The following is a 22,688-nucleotide window of genomic DNA, read 5'->3' on the forward strand; positions in this document are numbered from 1 at the left end:
AATCCTACTTCCGTAGTGATACTGCCTTGGAAACCCAAGGAGGGGTCGCTATGAGTCGGGGCCGACTCGACGGCAAACAACAACAACAACAACATCTGTGCCTTGCAGATGAATGTACCTTGGCTACTGAGTACAAAAATTTTATGGCACAAGTTTTCTTCTCACAATACTGATTTTTTTCTATGTAGTGGTATGGAAAGGAAATTTGATGTCAATATGAATTTCTTCTTTGTTTCTTTTTTTATCTTTGGATATTTGCAATAATTATATATGCATGTATTACATTTATATAAATTTTATAAATTTCCTCACTGTAAGAGTAGGGACTCTTATCATTAATCTTATATTTGTTTAGTTATCCTTTAAGATTAGAATGATCTAGTCCTTTTTTCCCCCCCTAGTCTTGGAAAGGGAGCTCTGGTGGCATAGTGCCTAAGGCATTTGACTACTAACCAGAAGGCTGGCGGTTCAAATCCACCAGCCACTCCTCAGAAGGAAGGCTGGGCAATCTACTTCTATAGTGATACTGCCTCAGAAACCCAAGGAGGGATAACTATGAGTTGGATCTGACTTGATGGCAGTGAGTTTGGTTTTGAGTCTTGCAAAATGTCCTTTGTTATATACTAATTAATCCTACATCAATTTCTGCTTTCTCTTATTTTTCTGGAATTTCTGTTGTGTGTTAATATGTATGTGTGTGTATGTGAGAGTATATTTTTCAGTACTGTCTACCCTGGATGAATTCTGGAGAATTTCTTCAATTTTTGTTGTTGTTGTTGTTGTTTGTTTGGGGGGGCAGTATCTAATCTATTGATCAGTACTCCTTTTTATTTGATGTGTGTTACATTCATATATAAAATTTACCATTTCAGATTATTCAATCTTACAAACATCTCCTATAGTTTTATAGATTCTATGTTACCAACACATGAGAGATTTCTAAAGGTTTTCCTCCTGTTTATTGGGGTTTACTGTTTTGTAGAGGGATTTTCTTTGATTTCTCAGATTGGGCTCTAAATGATTTGTCAAAAGATTGTGTGGAAAGCTGTTAAAATCTCCCAGGCTCAGATAAAATGAGAAGGGGTAAATATTGATTTGAATCAATAATATAGATTCAAATATATTTGAGTATATTTGAACTTTAAACTTGCTGGATCATAAGAATAACACTTTGGATCAACACCTTAGATAGGCTTGATCAATAGCTTGGGTGGGGCTAATGACCAGGGGCAGTTTTTCAGGGAGATTTAATCTATATCTATTTTTTCCCCTTAATTGATTGTGGTAATTGAAATTTAGTACACATCCTTTAACTGTTCCAAGTTGAGTCAATGGCTTTTTGCATGGTTACCCATTCTGAAGGAAAGTCAAAAACAAGAAACTCATGGATGCCCCCACCCAGTGAGCAATTTAATGCTTATGCTTCCCAGAATTGCTGTTTACCTTTAAGATTTGCCCTTCCAACTCCTTGCCTCAGGGTCCTCCAAGTCAGCTACAGGACTTGATGCTCTCAGTTAAGGATCTTTGTTTTGGTCAAATAGCAATTTTGCTTTTACTTATTTGATAGGCTGCTCCTTTTTCTCCTGGGGACTACTTCACCAGCCTTCATATGTACCAGACTCAGCGGAAGCGTAGTACCCTCCCCTAGTGTGCAATACAGATACAGGTTGTTTCTGCTCTTTATTTTCTCTGGTCATATGCCTGTGCTCAAGCCTCCATCTTTATCCTGTTGCTTACTTTTTAAAGTGAATGGGGCAATAGTCTATGTTGCCTTTCTAAGACTGGATCAGAGGCTGGTGTTACTGTCCTGGAACTCATATCAAGAGGTAGTACTCCCAACTCACCCTTTATTACAAGTATAATTAACAGTTGATCCAAACTGGTCATCTGTGTTTATAAGCACCATTCCATTGGAGGGTATTGGAGGATATCCACATGATTTTCCTAGAGGAAAAAAGCAGAATTTGGGACTTCGTGTAGAGTTCAATTTGCCCTTGTTTATAAGGTTCACACTAGAGTGTAGCATGGGAGCTCTGGTGGCGTAGTGCCTAAGGCATTTGACTGCTAACCAGAATGCTGGTGGTTCAAACCCACCAGCTACTTCCACCAGCTACTCCCCTGAAGGAAGGTTGGGCAATCTACTTCTGTAGAGATACTGCCTCGGAAAGCCAAGCAGGGGACGTGATGAGTGGGATCCGACTCGACGGCACTGAGTTTGATTTGTTTTTTTAGAGGGGGATATAGTTCTGATTGCTCCACAGAACTGGCCAGTTCAAGAAAACTAACTATATAACCTCAGAATCAACCAGTTCCAGAATGTCACTTTTAAAGAGACCACTTTGCATCTCCCAATAAAGGTTATTTATGGTAAAAGAGTTGTATTCTCATCCTACCCGTACTAGTTGTCATCGAGTCAACTCTGAGTTATGGTAACCTCATATGTGTCACAGTAGAACATATGAGGTTCTACTGTGACAATATGGTTCCACAGGGTTTTCAGTGGTTAATTTTTTAGGAGTAGATCACCCAGGCTTTCTTCCAAGGCACCTCTGAGTGGACTTGAATGTCCAGTCTTTTAGTTAGCAGCCAAGTATGGTAACCATTTGTACTACCCAGGGACTCCTCTGATCCCACCAGCCTAAATAAAAAGCCTCAAAATTGGGTGTCCCCTTTATCTTTACTACTTATTGTTGTTATTAGGTTTTGTGCTGTTAAGTCAGGAGCTCTGGTGGCATAGTGCCTAAGGCATTTGACTGCTAACCAGAAGGCTGGTGGTTCAAACCCACCAGCCACTCCTTGGAAGGGAAGTTGAGCAATCTACTTCCACAGAGATACTGCCTCAGAAACTCAAGGAGGGGTCACTGTGAGTCGAATCAACTTGGTGGCAGTGAGTTTGGTTTTTTGGCTGTCAAGTTGATTTCAACTCATGGTAACTCTACATACAACAGAATGAAAACACTGCCTGGTCCTTCACCATCTTCACAATCGTTGCCATGCTTGAGCCTATCATTGCAGCCACTATATATGTCAATCCATCTTATTAAGGGTCTTCCCCTTTTTCTCTGACCCTCTACTTTACCATGCATAATACCCTTCTTCAGGGGCTGGTCCCTTCTAATAACATGACCAAAGGACAGGAAATGAAGTCTGGCCATTCTTGCTTCTAAGGAGCATTCTGGCTGTACTTCCAAGACAGATTTGTTGTTCATTCTTTTAGCAGTGCATGGTACATTCAACATTCTTTGCCAACACCACAATTCAAATTGATCAGTTCTTCTGCAGCGTTCCTTGTTCATCGTCCAGCTTTCACAGGCATATGAGTCATTGAAATAACCTCAAAATGAAAAGCCTCAAAATTCGGTGTCCCCTTTATCTTTAGTCAACCAAGTACATTTCACAGTGACTCATAGTTATGGACTGAATTGCATGACCTCAAAATATGTGCTGTAAATCCTAACCCTTATACCTGAATTATAATCCCATTTAGGAGAGGATTTTCTTTGTTATGTTAACAAGGCAGTAGTAGTGTATGGTGTGTTTTAAATCAATCTCTTTTGATATATGAACCAAGCAAATTAGGCATAGGGAAGCGAGCAGAGATAGGGGAAATAGATGCCACACCACATGAAGCTCTCTAAGGAACCAAGAGACAAGGATTTTCCCCAAAGCAGACAGAGAGAGGAAGACCTCCCCTAGAGCCAGCACCCTGAGTTTGGATTTCTAGCCTCCTAACCTGTGAGAAAATAGATTTCTGTTTATTAAAGCCACCACTTGTAGTGTTTCTATTATAGTAGCACTAGGTAACTAAGACACTCACATAATTTTCTTTCTGTTTCAAAATTGTGATATATATACATATATATATATAATTACAATAATTATAATAATAATTATAATTAATAATTATAACAATATAATAATTAGTACAATTACAATAATTATAATTATAATAAGAAAGACTGAAGAAGAATTGATGCATTTGAATTATGGTGCTGGCAAAGAATATTCAAAATACATAGACTGCCACAAGAAATCTGTTTTGAAAGAAGTACAGTCGGAATGTACCTTAGAAGTGAGAATGGCCAGACTTAACCTCCTGTACTTTTTTCATGTTATCAGAAGGGACCAGTCCCTGGAGAAAGGTATCATGCTTGGTAAAGTAGAGGGTCAGCAAAAAGGGAAGCCCCTCAGTAACACTGATGACACAGTGGCTGCAACGATGGGCTCAAGCATAGTAATGATAGTGAAGCTAGCTCAGGACTGGGGTAGTGTTTTGTGCTGTGTAGTATATAGGGTTGCTATGAGTCAGAATCGACTCGATGGTACCTAATGACAACATATGTGTGTATGTAGATATATATTGTGTGTCATCTTGTCTGGGCCTGGTTGAGTGGCTGGGCAGCTGGATATAGTATTAGTACCCATGATGAGACTGGTAATCACCTCCATGGTGGAATCTACTGTGAGCAGCTGAGTAGCTGCTTTAGGGATGTGGTCTTCCTGTATATAAGGAGAAGCCTTGGGGAACAGTCTCTAGCTTATGGCACACTCAAACCCTGCATGTAGCCATATCATTGTGCAGCAACCCATCATGCTCTGCCAACCTTGGAACTTCCAATGGACTTGAATTAATGGCCTGCCATGTGGTTTGATAACATTGGGACTGTGCCCTTTCACTTGTCAACCTTGGGCTTGCCAGTCTTAGCATCCAGTAGCTGTCTGAATGAAGAAAAGCCTCCAGCTTCAGTGGACTGGGAGCAGGAGGCAGAGTTGAGGCCCAAGACTGAGGGGCTTTCAACCTAGAACCTGGCACTTTGAACTCAGATTTAAAGCCTCCAAACTGTAAGAGAATAACTCCTGTTTGTTCAAGCCACCCCATTTATGGAATATTCTTGTCAGAGGGGCACTAGGTAACCAGAACACACACACACACACACACATATATATATATATACACACACATATGTGCATGTACACACATGTATGTACACATATACATATATAGGGATATGTATATGTATATATGTATGTATGTATTAAAATAAAAACAAACCCTGCCATGGAGTCAATTCTGAGTCATAGTCACCCCCACTGGGTTTCCAAGGTGGTAAATCTTTACGGAAGTAGATTGTCTCATCTTCCTTCCACAGAGCAGCTGGTGAGTTTGAACTGCCAGCCTTCTGGTTAGCAGTCAAATGTCTTAGGCATTGCCCCACTATTTTAACATTTTTACGTGTACAATTAAGTGATATTAATTATATTCATCATGTTGTACAACTTTCACCACTATCCATTTCCAAATTTTTCATCGCCCTTAACAGAAGTCCAATGTTCCTTAAGCAATAAGTTGCTCTTTCTCCCTCCCTCTCATCTCTGGTAATCATTATAAACTTTGGATACCATAGTGCCTAAGGCACTTGACTGCTAACCAGAAGGCTGGTGGTTCAAACCCACCAGTCACTCCTCGGAAGAGAGGCAATCTACTTCCGTAGTGATACTGCCTCAGAAACCCAAGGAGGGGTCGCTACGAGTCGGGTCCGACTCCACGGCACATAACAACAACAACCACTTGTCTGTCAGTTTGTTGCACTGTGGTGGCTTGTGTGTTGCTGTGAAGCTGGAGACTATGCCACTGGTATTTCAAATACCAGCAGGGTCCCTCATGGTGGACAGGTTTCAGCGGAACTTCCAGACTACGACAGATTTGGAAGAAGGAAAGGACCATTCACGTCTCAAAGAATTGGCCAGTGGAAACCTTATGAATGGCAGTGAAATACTGTCTGATATATTACTGGAAAATATTATGAATAGCCCTGAAACATTGTCCAATATAATGCCAGAAGATAAGCCCCTCAGGTAGGAAGCACTCAAAATATGACTGGGGAAGAGCTGCCTTCTCAAAGTAGAGTCAACCTTAATGAAGTAGATGGAATAAAGCTTTCAGGACCTCCATTTGCTAATGTGACTCGACTCAAAATGGGAAAAAACAGCTACAAACACCCATTAATAATCAGAACATGGAATCTATGAAGCATGAATTTAAAAAAAACTGGAAGCTGTCAAAAATGAAATGGAATGCATAAAGATTGATATCCTAGGCATTAGTGAGCTGAAATGGACCACTTTTGGCCATTGTGAATCAGACAACCATACGATCTGCTATGCCAGGAATGACAAATTGAAGAGGAATGGTATGGCATTCATTGTCACAAAGAATGTTTCAAGATCTATCTTGAAGTACAATGCTGTCAGTGATAGGATAATATCTATATGCCTACAAGGAAGACTAGTTAATACTACTATTATTCATATTTACACACCAACCACCAAAGCCAAAGACAAAGAAATTGAAGATTTTTACCAAATTTTGCAGGCTGAAATTGACCAAACATGCAACCAAGATGTGTTGATTATCACTAGTGATTGGAATGCAAAAGTTGGAAACAAAGAAGAATCACCAGTCGTTGGAAAATATGGCCTTGGTGATAGAAATCACACTGGCGTTTGTAGAAAGAATATTGCAAGACCAACGACTTATTCATTGAATATACTTTTTTTTCAACCACATAAATGATAGCTATACATGTGGACTTTGCTAGATGGAGTACACAGGAATCAGATTGACTACATCTGTGGCAAGAGGCGATGGGGAAGCTCAATATCTTCAATCAAAACAAGGCCAGGAGCTGATTATAGGGCAGACCATTAATTGCTCATATGCAAGTTCATGATGAAGCTGATGACAATTAAGACAAGTCCATGAGAGCCAAAATATGACCTTGATTACATCCCACCTGAATTTAGAGACCACCTAAAGAAAAGATTTGATGCATTGAATACCAAAGACAAAAATCCAGACAAATTGTGGAATGAAATAAAAAACATGATCCATGAAGAAAGCAAAAGGTCATTAAAAAGACAAGAAAGGAAGAAAAGACCAAAATGGATGTCAGAAGAGACTGTGAAACTTGCTCTTGAATGGAGAGTAACTAAAACAAATGGAAGAAATGACAAGATAAAAGAGCTAAAGAGATTTTAATGAGCAGTTTGAGAAGACAAAGTCAATTATTAAAATGAAATGTGCAAAGACCTGGAGTTAGAAAAACCAAAAGTGAAGAACACACTCAGCATTTCTCAAGCTGAAAGAACTGAAAAAAAAAAAAAAAAAAAAATTCAAGCCTCGAGTTGCAATATTGATTCTATGGGCAAATATTGAGCAATGCAGGAAACTTCAAAAGAAGATGGAAGGAATACAGAGTCACTGTACAAAAAGAAATGGTTGCTGTTCCTCGGTTTTAGGAGGTGGCATATGATCAAGAACCAATGGTATTGGAGGAGGATGTTAAAGCTGTACTGAAGGAATCAGCAAAAACAAACGTCCAGGAATTGATGGGATATTCATTCAGATGTTTCAACAAATGGATGCCCTGCTGGAGGCACTTACTCATCTATGCCAAAAAAATGACTGGCCAACTGACTGGAAGAGATCCATATTTGTATCCATTCCAAAGAAGGGTGATGCAACAGAATGTGGAAATTATCAAACAATATCATTAATATCACATGAAAGTAAAATTCTGCTGAGAATAATTCAAAAACAGTTGCAACACTATATTGATAGGGAACTTCCAGAAATGCAAGCTGGATTCAGAAGAGAACATTGGAAAAAGGGATATTATTGCTGATGTCAGATGGATCTTGGCTGAAAGCAAAGAATACAAGAAAGATGTTTACTTGTGTTTTATTGGGTATGCAAAAGGATTTCACTGTGTGGATCATAGCAAATTATGGATAACCCTGAGAAGAATGGGAATTCCAGAACACTTAATTGTGCTCATAAGGAACCTGTACATAGACCAGGAGGCTGTCGTTTGAACAGAACAAGGGGATATTGCTTGGGTTAAAATCAGGAAGGGAGTGTGTCAGGGTTGTATCGTTTCACCATACCTATTCAATCTGAGCAAATAATCCAAGAAACTGGACTATATGAAGAAGAATGTGGTATCAGAATTGGAGCAAGACTCATTAACAACCTGCAATATGCAGATGACATGACCTTCCTTGCTGAAAGTGAAGATGACTTGAAGTACTTACTGATGAAGATTAAAAACTATAGTCTGCAGTATGGATTACACTTCAAGATAAAACAAAAATCCTCACATCTGGACAAATAAGCAGCATTATGATAAGTGGAGAAAAGGTAGAAGTTGTCGAAGATTTCATATTACTTGTATCCATAATCAAAGGAAGCAGCAGTCAAGAAATCAGATGTCTTATTGAACTGGGCAAATCTGCTGCAAAAGACCTCTTTAAAGTATGAAGAGCAAAGATGTCTCTTTGAAGACCAAGGTACGCCTAACCCAAGCCATAGATTTGCAGTTGCCTCATATACATGTGAAAGCTGGGCAATGAATAAGGAAGACTGAAGAACAGTTGATGCTTTTGAGTTGTGGTGTTGGCAAAGAATACAGAAAGTACCAAGGACTTCCAGAAGAACTAACAAATCTGTGCTGGAAGAATTGCAGCTGGAATGCTCCTTGGAACCAAGAATGGCCAGACTTCTTCTGACCTAATTTTGTCATGTTGTCAGAAGGGACCATTCCCTGGAGAAGGATATCATGCTTGGTAAAGTAAAGAGTCAGCGATAAAGAGCAAGTCTCTAATTATATTGATTGACACACTGGCTGCAATAATGAGCTCAGGCCTAGCAAGGATTGTGAGGCTGGCACAAGACTGGGCAGTATTTTGTTCTGTTGTACATAGGGTCGCCATGAATCGGAGTTGACTCAACGGCACCTAACAGCAATAACACACCACTTAGATGAAATATCTAGAACAGGCAAACATGTCAACATTTTGTCCCCGATTCACGCATTTCATGGTTTCTGCTTTCAAAGGTGCTTTCCAGTGAATGAGATTTTCCCTTCAATTCCTTTGTGAGAGTCTTTCTCATGAAATGAATAAGTCATGGTGCAGAAATCCAAGCAGTAAGAAATGATGACTTACAAGAGCACCCTCCATTGAAATACCTTCACATTTAGATGTCTTGCCTCCATAATTTGAACAAATTAAGTCAGATCCCACAGATACTTAGACAAATATGAAGAACTCCCAGGGCAGTGCTACTTACTTTTACAGACATCTTCAGCATTTGACCAGACCAAGCTTTCCTGGCAGATGATAGAGAACAAGCTCCCAAAATACCCAGGGAGGCATTCATAATCCAAATATGTCCCAACTGGAAACTCAGACTCATTAGTTGGAGTTGTAGGCTTTGCAAATGGAAATTGTTTTGGAGTTTTACAGTGACCTGGAGGCCAAGAATACAGCAATACTAAAGTTAGCATAGAGACCTCCACTCCCCCTACTCTTTCTCTTCAATTAAACTGTTAGATGAGATCACAGAAACAAAGATATTTATGACAATGGCAATAGATTTTTGTCCCCTGAGAATTATCTTAGGATGGTGCTTTCTAATAGCATCTACTCATTAGGAAATGTTCACTACTTGGAAGATTATTCAGCTTTCTGGTATTCCTGTTCTTATAATTCATTGATCTTAATGTACTCATTAGAGTGCTGGTGGAATAGTGGGTAAGGAATTTGGGTGCTAACCAGATCATCGGTTGAAACCTACCAGTTGCTCCACAGGAGGAAGATGAGGCAATATACTTCTGTAAAGATTTTTTTTAAAGTTTTTATTGTGATTTGGGAGTTCTGGTAGTGTAGTGCCTAAGGCACTTGATTGCTAACCAGAAGGCTGGTGGTTCAAACCTACCAGCCACTCCTCGGAAGGAAGATGGGGCAATCTACTTCTGTAATCATACTGCCTCGGAAACCCAAGGAGGGGTCGCTATGAGTTGGATCCGACTTGACATAACAACAACAACAACATTGTGATTTGGGTGAACGTTTGTGGAGCAAATTAACTTTCCATACAGCAGTTCATACACATTTTGTTTCATGACATAGACTCTAATTCCTCACAATGTAACAGCTCTCTTCCCACTTCCTCCCCACAGTTACCTCTTCCCTGTGTCTTTCCCTCCCATGCACTCCGCCACCTCCCAGCTGTCTCATTGTGCATACAATGCCCTTCCATTCTCCCATGATTGATCTCTACAAGGAGTATATCTACTTGATGTAAATGTTCACCCCATATGCCTGTCTATTGTTTGGCTGGAAGCCACAGGAGTGAGTTCAGTTCCAGACCTGAAGGGCAGCTAGGGCCTATAACCTCAGGGGTCTCACCAGGCACTATCAGACCAGCAAACCTGATTTTTTTTTTTAATTTATGATTTTGAGTATTGCTCCATATTGTCCTCCCACTCTATCCATGATCTCCTGCACAATCACCCACCAAGTGGTTGACAGTGGTAGCCAGGCACCATCTAGTTCTTCTGGTCTCATGGTCATATAGGTTGAGGATCTCATGGTCTATTAGTCCCCTGGACTAATTGTTTTCATGTATCTTTGGTTTTCTTCATTTTTTTTTTTTTCCTCTGGATGAGGAGAGATCCATCCTTGCAACTAGATAGCCACTTGCAAGTTTTTAAGATCCCAGTTACTACTCACCAAATTAGGATGTAGAACAATGTTTTTGTGTAGTATGTTATGCCAGTTGAGCTTGATGTCCCCTGTGACCATGGTTCGGAGGCCACAGGTCCAACTACTCACTCCCTCAGGGTAGCTGGCTGTGGCCAAGAAGCCACCACAACCTTGCCCCTTCTCACTTCTACTATACACGCGGACATTCTTATAGCACATTCAAATACACGTGTACAAACATCATCTGCTAACCCTATACATGGTCATGGGCACACTCCCCTCTGCCTAGACATACCTGATCATTCAGCCTGTGTACCCATCTATCCATTCACATATTAATGTTTGCCATCACTGACAACACAGTACTGTACATGCAGAAGGATTCATCTTTGTTGTCCGCATCTCTCATGTACCTCTCTATATCTTCCTCTACCTCAATGCCATCATGTTGATCACTCACTTCTGGTACATTGGACTTCCCTTCACCCAAAGCAATACTTGTCTCTACTTGTCTAGCAGTATTCCTTCCTCTACCCTTTCATCCCTGGTAACCAACAAAGAAAATTTCCTTCCATATATAAACCTTTACTTGACTTTTTACAATAGTGAAGTAATACAGTATTTGTCCTTTGTGATTGCCTTATTTCGTTGAGTATAATGCCCTCCACATTCATCCATGTTATGCAGTGTTTCGCAGATTCTACATTTTCTTTAGGGTTGCACAGTATTCCATTGTGTGTATGTACCACAGTTGGGTTATCCATTCTTCTGTTGATGGGCACTTTGGTCATTCCCATCTCTTTGCTATTGTGAATAGCGCTGTGATGAAGATGGGTGTGCATATGTCTATTCTTATCCCGGCTCTCACTTCTCTAGGATATATACCTAGTAATGAGATTGCTGGGTCAAATGGTATTTCTAATTCCAATTTTTAAGGAATTGCCATACTGCTTTCCACAGTGGTTGTCTAATTTTACAGTGCCACCAGCAGTGTATGAGTGTCCCAATCTCTCCACATCCTTGCCAGCATTTGTTATTTTCTGTGTTGTTGAGCTTTGCTATTAGTGCTGGGGTGAGATGGTGTCTCATTGTTGTTTTGATTTGCATCTCTCTAATGGCTGATGATAATGAACATTTCTTCATGTGTTTGTTGGCTGCCTGAATATCTTCTTTGGTGAAGTGTCTATTCATGTCCTCTGCCCATTTCTAAATTGGATTGTTTGTCTTTTCGTTGCTGTGGTGATGGGGTTTTCTGTAAATTTTAGAGATAAGTCCCTTGTCAGATATGTTATTGCCAAATATTTTCCCCAGAACTGTTGGTTCTCTTTTTACTCTTTTGGAGAAGCCTTTTGAAGCACATAAACTTTAATTTTTAGAAGGTCCCAATCATCTATTTTATCTTCTGCTGTTTGTGCATTTTGGGTTATACTTGATAGTCTATGCCATAATTCAGGGCCCCTGATTTTGCCCCAGGTTTTCTTCGAGTAACTTTAATTTTAGGCTTCACATTTAATTCTTTGATCCATTTTTGTTTTTTGATCCATTTTTGATATATCTGAGTAAGCAGGGTACTGTGCTCCTCCACTATTCACTAGTTGGCTGCACTTATGCACTCACCACCTGTCTCCTGGTGGGTGTGATAGAGAATGAAAGTAGGTGCACAGATTTCTATTAGCTTTTTGTGAAGAGGAGTTAAGGGTGAGTTGGGCTCATATTGGCTGTTGTCTATCATTGGCCAGCTGGCGCAGAAGCAAGTGGTGGCCCTCACTCAGTAGGTGGGGCTGCAGGATGTGCAGGTGTGGTTGGGTCATATGGGCATGGTTGCTGTCTTCCACTCAGTTAGACCAAAACAACAATAAAAAAAAAAACCACCAAAAAAGTGAAAAAAAAAAGAGGACAAAACACACACACTGCATAAACACACAGCAACAGTTGCTTCAAAAAAGAAAAAAGAAAAAAGAATGGTACTAAATGAGAAGAAACATTTAAAGAAATATTTTTAAAAGATAAAAGAAATATAAATAGAAAAAGAGACAGAAAACCCCTCCCACACACACACACAATATCTGTTGAGTGGAAAATAAGAGAAAAAAATTAGAATAAAAGAATAATAAAGAAAAACATGAGAAAAATGCAAAAAGAAAAACAAGGGATGGGAAAAACCAAAAGAAAGAAAAAGGATGGGAAGCAGGAAAAAGGAATGGAAAAGAATCTAAAAACTAGGACCTGGGAAGGGCAAAAGGAAGAATAAAATGAAAGAAAAAAAGAATAATTTTAAAACAAACAAACCAACAAAACAAAACAAAACAAAACAGAAAAGAAAAAATTGGGGGTGGGGTGGGGCACAAGGTAGAGCACCCAGGCTCTGTCAGAGCCCACAGACTGGGATGGAATTCCTGCCAGTCCAGAGGTGGGTGGAGGTAGGGGATGGCCACATCTCCATTTACCAAGAGGGTATAGGGTATAAGAGTAACAAGGGAAATATCGCACCTTTCCAGTCATCAGCCTCTAGTGTGGTTGCCCCTTGCTGTCCTCTGCCTAGAGCCCATCCTTAGTTCACTGGGATCTGAATGCTGCTGCTTTAAGTATCTAAAATGGTCACACCACTTATAAATATCCAAAATGGCTGTGCCCCCTGCAGTCAAAAGACCATAGCTCAGTTTGTCTCCTTCTTTGTTGTTTCCCGTTTTAGTCATCAGCCACCAGTGCAGTTGTCCATGCAGCTCTTGGCAAGCAGGGCCAATTTTTACTTACTACTCAGGTCCTAACACCACTTGTAAATATCCAAAATGTCCATGGCGTCAGGATAGTTGACAGTCTGTAGCTCCATTTGTCTCCTTATACTTTGTTTTCATTCAGGTTCTTCTACTAGATGGTGTTTAATCCACTTCTGTATCCCTCCGTTCAAAACTCAGGGCTCTAGGATTATTTTCTGTATCTGTGCCAATTGGTTCTTTTTTCTTTGTTGAATAGGGTCTGTGTAGCTTGTCTGTCTATTTTGCCATCTTACTGGAAGTCAACAGTACTCCTTCCATAAAGATTTACAGCCTTGGGAACACAATGGGGGTCAGTATGTATTGGAATCAACTCAATGGCAGTAGTTAATGCCCTCATGCATTTTACCATCTTTCCCCATCTACTCCTTCCTACTTTGTTGTCAGAGGTATCCACCATAAGCTGCCTCTCTGGCACTGACTAGCAGTCATCACGTGTAGTGGATTAAGTGGCATCCTCCCAAAGGATATGTCCACTGAAAATCTCAGAATGTGATCTTATTTGGAATAAAAGTTTTTGCAGATGTAATGAAGGGTTTTGAGATGAGATCATCCTGGATTTAGGGTGGGCCATATATCCAATGACTGGTATCCTTATAAGAGAAAGGAGAAGGATATTTGAGACACAGAGACACTGGGGCAAAGAACATATATAGCTGGTGGCAGAGATTGGAGTGATATATCTATAAACCAAGGGACACCAAGGAATGTTAGGAGCCACCTGAAGCTGGAAGAGGCAAGGAATGAGTTATCGCAAAGAGTCTTCAGAGGAAGCATGGTCCTACCAACACCTTGATTTCAAACTTACAGCCTCCAAAACTGTGAAAGAATAAATCTTTGTTTTTTAAGCCACCAAGTTAGTGGAAATTTGTTATGGCAACTCTAGGAAGCCACGGCTTTGAACCAGTTCATTCCAATTCCACCTCCTGCTGAGAATTTGCATTTCTATCCCAGATATACTGAGTCAGAATCTACATTTTAACAAGATCCCCATGTGATGTATATATAAGAATCACCTGGAGATTTATAAGAATCTGATGCTAACCAGACATTGAAGGGCAAAGACAAAACAGACTAAGTTTTCAACCTCTTTTAAGAAGTTATGTCCTCTTTATGAGTGGGTATATTGGGTGCTGATATTTTGAAATGGATTCTGAACTTAACTGCCTCCTCTCTGGAGAAACTGCTTCTGTCTGTCCATTCATTGTGCCAACGTGTCTGCATTTAGAAAATCTCTTTGGATTCTGACATGTACCAACTAGTAAGAGGGTGAAGGAGATTACAGAGAAATTAAATGCCTTTCACTGTGTTAGCCTTCACTCGTTGGATTGTTTTTCTCTCTCGGGGATCCCCTACAGTTGACATGCCTGGTGCGACCTCTCCAATCTTTTCCAGCTGCCATTCTTGGAAAGTTGGGCCTAAAAGACTGAATAACCTTCTCTAGTCCTTAGGAAGAAACAGCCTCTTCCCTTCTGCTTCTCTTTCCTTGGGCTTATCTTTCCTTGCTTCTCATCATCCCCAGAGTAGAAGAGCTCAAGGGCAAAGACAACGGTGAAGCCCACAGGCTAGCTGACAAATGGGTGTACTTTTAATCTGTGTCTTAAACTACAAAGACAAAGAGAGTCAGTATGGTTACTTAGCCCATTCAGCAGAAAGCTAGCTAAAGCTTTAGCTAAATAAAATGCACCTTGCCATTTTTGTCCTTAGCATACCCATGTACTCTCAGGAATTTGTGGAGACTGTCAATCAATTACATTGTTACTTGTTATGTTCATAAACCAAACCAAACCTATTGCCTTCAAATCAATTCTGACTCTTGGCAACCCCATATGTTACAGAGTCTTCTTGGCTGTAATCTTTATGCAAGCAGATCACCAGGCCTATCTTCCATGGCACCACTGGGTGGGTTCGAATGGACGACCCTCTGGTTAGCAGCCAAATACAAAACATATGCATCACCCAGGGGCCTTAATGTTCATAGGCAGTTGTTTCCACGTCTTCTCACTGAATATATTTTTCTTCCTGATTTATATAATTTGCACCTTAACCTTTTCCCTCCACTCCTCCCCTCACTCCTCTTGCTCTACTATTCTCATTACTCCAAAAATAAGAAGAGTTATTAGCATTTTACCAGTTTAAACACAGTTTGAACCCATCTGTTTTAGTCATGGCATATAATTTTGCCATTTCCACTTATCACAAAGTTAAGCACATAAGCAAATACCACATTCTTAATATAGTAATATGAGCAATAGTTTGGTCTAGATATTCTGAGCCCATTTAGGATATGTGGAAGTGGGTACTAACCAGCAGGAACAGAAAGTTCACAGCGAGGGGCAGAGCCACTCCAAATTCCGTTCCCTCGACTGTCACTTGTGCAGTGGATAGTGCGCTCCCCAATGAGGATGAAGGTCATCCCTCTGTCTGGGTTGAGGTCACATGTGTAAGTTATTTCTTCTCCATAGGCAATGTTTCCCAGAGGATTTCCGGTGTGTGTCCCATTGACGATAGCCGGAGGATTTGAACAAAAAATTTCTAGAAAGAAAACAAGAACTCTAAGTTCCATTAATATTTTAACATGAGGTGATTCTACAATTATGGAGTACAATGAAGGTGTTGCCAGTTAAATAATACCTTTTTTTTTAGGGAGATTATTACCTACAAAATAAATGTATTAAGATTCTGCTGAGATGGAGCTAAATGAAATGACCCATAAATCAATGTTTATTACAAAAGTCCAAAAGAAACTCCAGTATCCTGGACTTCTCATATTGATAAGATTTCTGAATATTCTCCTAAAATAAACAAAAGTATTCTAACTACATTAAAGAGAAAATCATCCATTAATTCAACAAATATTTTTTGAGCACCTACTATATGTCAAGTACTATTTTAAGACAAGATAGATATGATCCTTGACATCAAAAATCTTCATCCTTAAGAAATTTTCTAAAATATATATTTATTAGTTGCCTATCGACGGTACATAACAACAACAACAAATCAGTAATTTAATCTTTTTCTTGTCTCAGGGCTGTACTTCTCAAAATCAAAATGAATAAAGTATACTGCCACATACTACTTTGTAAAACTTCATACTCCTGTATATGTTCCACAAGGCTCCGAAAAGCTGTGCTTTTTGAGATACTCATTTGTTTTTACAAAATTTTATTCTCATTGAAAACAAAACAAAACAAAAAAACCCTCATGTATTCCCTTTGGGAATATCTATTTGGAGCAGCTCCTTCCCCGTTCTAATTTGACTTGGTATTGGGAAGAGGTTGGTGCAGTTTACTAGAATTAGGGATAAACTAATGAAAGACTGGAATAGTTAACCCAGTGTGTAAACAACCAGATGCCATCAAGTAGACCTTGACTTTTGGTGACCCCCATGTGTGTCAAAGCAGAACAGTGTTCCATAGGGTTTTCAGTGGCTGATTTTTCGGAAGTAGATCACCAGGCACTTTTGAATGCAACCTTCCAGTTAGCAGCCATGTACATCAACCATTTGCATAATATTTGTACTCCAGAAAATGATTTTATGTATAACTATAGGTTTATGAGATTACTTTTCCCCTTCTTTTATGCTTCTTAGCTTTATTCCAGGGAAGTTAAGATTGTTGAATACCTGACTTCCAAACATGCAAGATGTAATTACCAAGTTTCGTTATTGAAATTCCAACTAATTGGAAAGCAAAGTATTTATTTCAACAGAAGTCTTTTTCAGTAGTTTCATGTGTTTTCAATAGTTATGATCAGAAGATGAAGCAACATCTGTTTATTTTAATTGAATAAACAAATGGAGTAACTAACTAACTAAAACTAACTCACTGCCGTTAAGTTGGATTCGACTCATAGTGACCCCTCCTTGGATTTCCGAGGCAGTATCACTATGGAAGTAGATTGCCCAACCTTCCTTCCAAGGAGTGGCTGGTGGGTTTAAACTGCTAGCCTTCTGGTTAGCAGTCAAATGCCTTAGGCACTATGCTACCAAAACTCCTAACAAATGGATACACTGGATATATTAGAAGTGTTCCTGGATGTACACCTTATTTTTCTACTAAATTAAAACCAAAACCAAAAACTCCCTTGATTCTACTTCTCTCTCCAGCTATAGCCCCATTTGTCTAGCCTCTTTACATTATAACTCAAAAATGTCGTCTATGGTCTGTCACAGTTTCTCCTCTTCCATTCTACCTTGAACTCATTTTTATCAGGCATTTGTCCCTACCACTCTACCAAAACTGCTCTTGTCAAGGTCACTTATTACCTGCATGTCACTAAATACAATGATCAATTTTCTTCCTTATCTTATTTGACCTTTCTAAGAATACTTAAAATGTGACACAGTTGATAAGTCTCATTTCCTTTAAAAAAAAAAAAAAAAAATTCCCCACTTGGCTTCCAGGGCTCTTTGCCCTGCTGACTAAGAAGCACAGTGACTGCTGCTTCCTAGTCTTGAGATTCCCTCTGATCTTTCCAACTTCTTAAAGCTGGACTGCCCAGGCTCGGCCCATGGATCTGTTGTCTATCCATACTCACTCCCTAGGTGATCTCATTCAGTCTCATGACTTTAAACATAGATATATATGTCCAGCCTTGATCTAGCCCCTGCAAAATAGCTCCACTTGTATGTCTAATGTTGTTGTTGTTGTGTGCTGTCAAGTCGGCCCCGACTCATAGCGACCCCTCCTTTGGTTTCCGAGGCAGTATCACTACGGAAGTAGGATTGCCCAATCTTCCTTCCGAGGAGTGGCTGGTGGGTTTGAACCGCCAGCCTTCTGGTTAGCAGTCAAGTGCTTTAGCCACTATGCTACCAGAGCTCCTCAAAACTCTATGTTAGACCCATTTGTTTAAACATCTCAATGGGTTGTTGTTGTTGTTATGTGCCGTCGAGTCGGCCCCGACTCATAGCGACCCCTCCTTGGGTTTCCGAGGCAGTATCACTACGGAAGTAGGATTGCCCAACCTTCCTTCCGAGGAGTGGCTGGTGGGTTTGAACCGCCAGCCTTCTGGTTAGCAGTCAAGTGCCTTAGCCACTATGCTACCAGAGCTCCCCAAAACTCTATGTTAGTCATTAGCAAATACCATCAGGTATGTCCAGAATTTTGCCAGTTTTCATCACCTCTTGCATTTCTACCCTGGGGCAACAACTCTGATTAGATTGTTACAATAGCTTCCCACTTATACCCTCAAGAGTACCCCCAGAGTTACTTGGCTACATCTGCCTTTTGGGCCATCAGCTGCTTTCTCAATGGAGAGAGTACTGATTGTTACCTCATTTACTGAGACCACTGACTGTTTTAGCCTCTCCAGTGGTAAGAGATGGGCTTCTGTACATCCTCCATTATACTGTAGAGGAGGTCATGGCAGCTCCAGCCTCCAAGCCTGATATGACCGGATTCATGGAGGTTATAGCTCTTTCCACCACTTCTGGGTTTAGATGAAGTGCCACACAAAAGGGTATGTGCCTGGTTTCCCCAGTGTCTGCCCAGAGGGACCAGGTAATACAACCTAGAAGTCCATATAGTGAGCAAGAGACAAGAGATAGGAAGGAGGAGTTCTGGTAAGATGGTGGAATAGGCAGACAGACTGCACAGACCCTCTTCAACAAATAAAAGGGGAACCAGTTAATACAGATACAGAAGATAATCCTGGAGCCCTGAGCTTTGAAAGGAAGGATGAAGAAGTGGACTCAACTCCAACTAGTAGAACTTGTATGAAAACACCAAAAAAGGAGACATACAGAGCTGTGGTCTGTCAACAATCCTGACAGCACAGACAGCTTGGATGTCGCTGAGTGGTGCTAGAACATAAGACGTAACTTAAAAATTAGCCCTGCTATCCAGAGGCTGCATGGAGGACTGTACTCGTGGCTGGGGAATAAAAGGGGAAGCAGCAAAGAGGAAGGCAGGCTGAGCTGTGAACTTTTGTCTGTTCAGAGGGTACAGCCATTTTGAATGTTTACAAGCAGTTCAACCATTTTGCATATTTAAAATGACAGCATTCTCCCAGATTCCAGGGACTTAAGAATAGGCTCCAGTTGCTGAGAACCACCAGGACATTCTGGACTCCAATGACTGGAAAGGTGTGATATTCCCCTTGTTACTCTTATATCCCACACCCTCTTGGTGAGTGGAGGTGTGGCCATCCCTTACTTCCACCCACCTTCTGGGTCAGCAGGAATTTCATCCCAGTGTGTGTTCAGACAGCCTAGGTGTCCTGCCCCATCCTGCCCAGATTTTTTTTTTTCTTTTTTGTTAGTTTGTTTATTTTTGTCTGTTTAAAAATTATTATTATTATTAGTTTTATTATTTATTCTTCCCATCCGAGGGCCTAGTTTTCAGATTTTTCTCTCTTCCCTGTTTGTGGTTCCCATTTTTTTCTTTCTCATGGCTAACCCCATTCCTTGTTTTTCTTTTTCCACTTTTCACATTTTTTCTTCATTATTCTCCTAACCCACTGCTGTCAAGTCATATCTGACTCATGGTGACCTCTCCTTGGGTTTCCAGAGTGGTATCCCTACAGAAGTAGATTGCCCAACCTTCCTTCCGAGGAGTGGCTGGTGGGTTTGAATCACCAGCCTTCTGGTTAGCAGTCAAATGCCTTAGGCACCACACTACTAGAACTCCTATTATACTCTTACTCTATCTTTTTTCTCTTATTGCCCTCTCCCTAGGTATTACAGGTTTTTTTTTTTCCTGTTTTTGGTTATTGTTTCTGTGTGTTTACATGATGTGGTTTTTTTTTTTTTTTGTCCACTTGCTTTCACTTTTTTGATGGTTATTTGACTATTGTTTTTGGTTAACTGAGTGGGAGACAGCAACAGTGCCCATATGACACAACTACACTTGCAACTCCTGCAGCTTCACTTACTGATTGAGAGCCACCACTTCCTTCTCCACTAATGGGCCAATGATAAACAACCACCAAGAAGAGCCTGACACACTGTTAGCTGCTCTTCACAAACAGTTAACAGAGATCTTAATACAACAATGTCACAATGTCTTGGAGACAACAGATCATCACAGTCCACACAAAGAAGCAAGATAATGTGGTAGAAACAAGGGAGCAGGATACAGACCCAGAACACATCCCTGAGGAAGAAGCAGGATTGGAACTCCCTGATAAGGAATTCAAAAGAATTATATTTAGGTATCTTCAAAGGACTGAGAGACAGATCAAGGAAAACACTGACAAAATCAAGGAAAACACAGACAAAACCCTAGAACAATTTCAGAAGAAAATACAAGAACAATATGACAAAAAAAGAGAAAAATTAGAAATGATTCTAAATCTACAGATAGAAATCCAGAAGATTAATACTAAATTTTCAGAAATAGATAATACATTGAAAGGGTGAATGAGTAGAATTGAATCAATGGAAGACAGAATTAATGCGATTGAAGACAAATACTTGAATACTTCCTTGGAAAGGGATCAATCATAAGAAAAGATCAAAACAAAATGAAGAAAGCCTAAGGTTCATGTGAGATACCATCAAAAGGAATAACCTACATGTCATTGGAATTCCAGAACAGGAAGAGAAAAACAAAATTGTTTATAAAATTGTTCAAGATTTGTTGGAAGAGAACTTCCCTGATATAATGAAAGATGAGAATATATCCATTTAGGAATTCCAACGAATCCCAAATAGGATAGACCCCAAAAGAAAATCATCAAGACATATCATCCTCAAACTCATCAAAACCAAAGACAAAGAAAGAATCCTGAAGGTAGCATGGGAAAAACAAAAAGTTACTTACAAAGGACAACTAATAAGAATAAGCTCTGATTTCTCAGCAGAAACCATGCAAGTGAGAAGGCAATGGGATGGTATTTATAAAACTCTGAGAGAGAAAAATTTCCAACCAAGAATTATATACCTGGCAAAATTGTCCCTCAAATATGATGGCAAAATTAGGAGATTTCTGGATAAGCAGAAGTTAAAGGAATTGGTTAAAACCAGACCAACCTTACAACAGATGCTAAAGTTAGTCCTTTGAACAGGGAAGCAATAATAGCAAACAACAAGTGACCATTAATACCCAAGATGATATAAGCCAGAAACCAACACAGCTATGGATGTATCCAAAGTAAAATAAGCTTACAAGATTGTAAACAGGGAACTACAGACATCAATTGGCAAATGAGGACAACTACAAACCAAAAAGATGGAAAATACTGTGTAGTTACAGAACTTCTAAATGGTGAGGAAGTCAAGAGAGTTGCAAGATAGAATGGACTGTTCTAAACTTGGAGAAAAAATTATAAATCACAGGGTAACCTCAAAGAAAAATGATAAACCTTCACATCACAATAAAAAAAATAGGACAAGCACAAATATTTAGCAAATAGTAAAACAACAGAAACAAAGGTAATAATAACACAATTCATAAACATAATGAGCACAGCACAGAAAATTTTATGGAACAAAGAAACCAGGACCACCATCAAAAAACACATAACAAACTGACAGCAACCAATTCATACTTGTCAATAATTACACTGAATGTTAATGGATTAAATGAACCACTCAAGAGGTGGAGAGTTGCAGATTGGATAATAAAACATACCCGCCAATATGCTGTCTACAAGAGACACACCTTAGAGACAAAGACAAAAATAGGTTAAAAATCAAAGGTTGGAAAAAGATATATCAAGCAAATAGCAAACAAACAAACAAAAAAAAGCAGGAGTGATAGTATTAATTTCTGATCAAATTGATTTTAAGACAAAAACCACCATAAGGGACAAGGAAGGACATTATATAATGATTAAAGGACCAATTGAACAAGAAGATATAACCATAATAAATAGCTATGGACCCAATGAAAGAACCCCAGAATACATAAATCAGACTTTAAAAGAGTTGAAAAGGCAAATAGGTGACTTCAAGGTCACAGTGGGAGACTTTAATATACCACTTTCAATGAAAGATAGAACAACTGGAAAGAAACTTAACAAAGCCGCAGAAGAGCTAAACAATACAATCCACTAACTTGACCTTATAGACATCTACAGAGCACTTCACCCAACAGCAGCACAATATCCATTCTTCTCCAGTGCACATGGAACAATTTCCATGATAGACCATATGTTAGGCCATAAAGCAAGCCTTCATAAATTTAAAAACATTGAAATACTGCAAAACATCTTCTCAGATCAAAATGCTATCAAATTAGAAATCAACAATAGGAAGATCAACAGAAAAAGAGCAAACACATGGAAACTGAATAACACCCTCCTTAAGAATGACTGGGTAAGAGAAGAAATAAAAGATGAAATTCAAAAATTCATTGAATCAAATGAGAATGAAAACATAACATACCAAAATCTTTGGAACACAGGAAAAGCAGTGATCAG

The 22,688-nt window shown here is 39.6% G+C and overlaps 1 protein-coding gene across 1 annotated transcript in view; it reads right to left on the reverse strand.

Moving 5' to 3' along the window:
* LOC103208122 (complement receptor type 1-like) overlaps positions 1-22,688 on the reverse strand; it is a 250,973-nt gene that overhangs the window by 110,894 nt on the left and 117,391 nt on the right. Inside the window, 3 exon segments of the mRNA XM_042782469.1 lie at positions 1,845-1,944; positions 9,131-9,310; positions 15,630-15,857. Of these exon segments, the coding sequence (XP_042638403.1) occupies positions 1,845-1,944; positions 9,131-9,310; positions 15,630-15,857 (508 nt within the window).

Source organism: Orycteropus afer, unplaced genomic scaffold (assembly GCF_000298275.1).
Source record: "Orycteropus afer afer isolate SDZICR_OR568_19922 unplaced genomic scaffold, OryAfe1.0 scaffold00013, whole genome shotgun sequence".
In the NCBI taxonomy this organism is placed as follows: Eukaryota; Metazoa; Chordata; class Mammalia; order Tubulidentata; family Orycteropodidae; genus Orycteropus; species Orycteropus afer.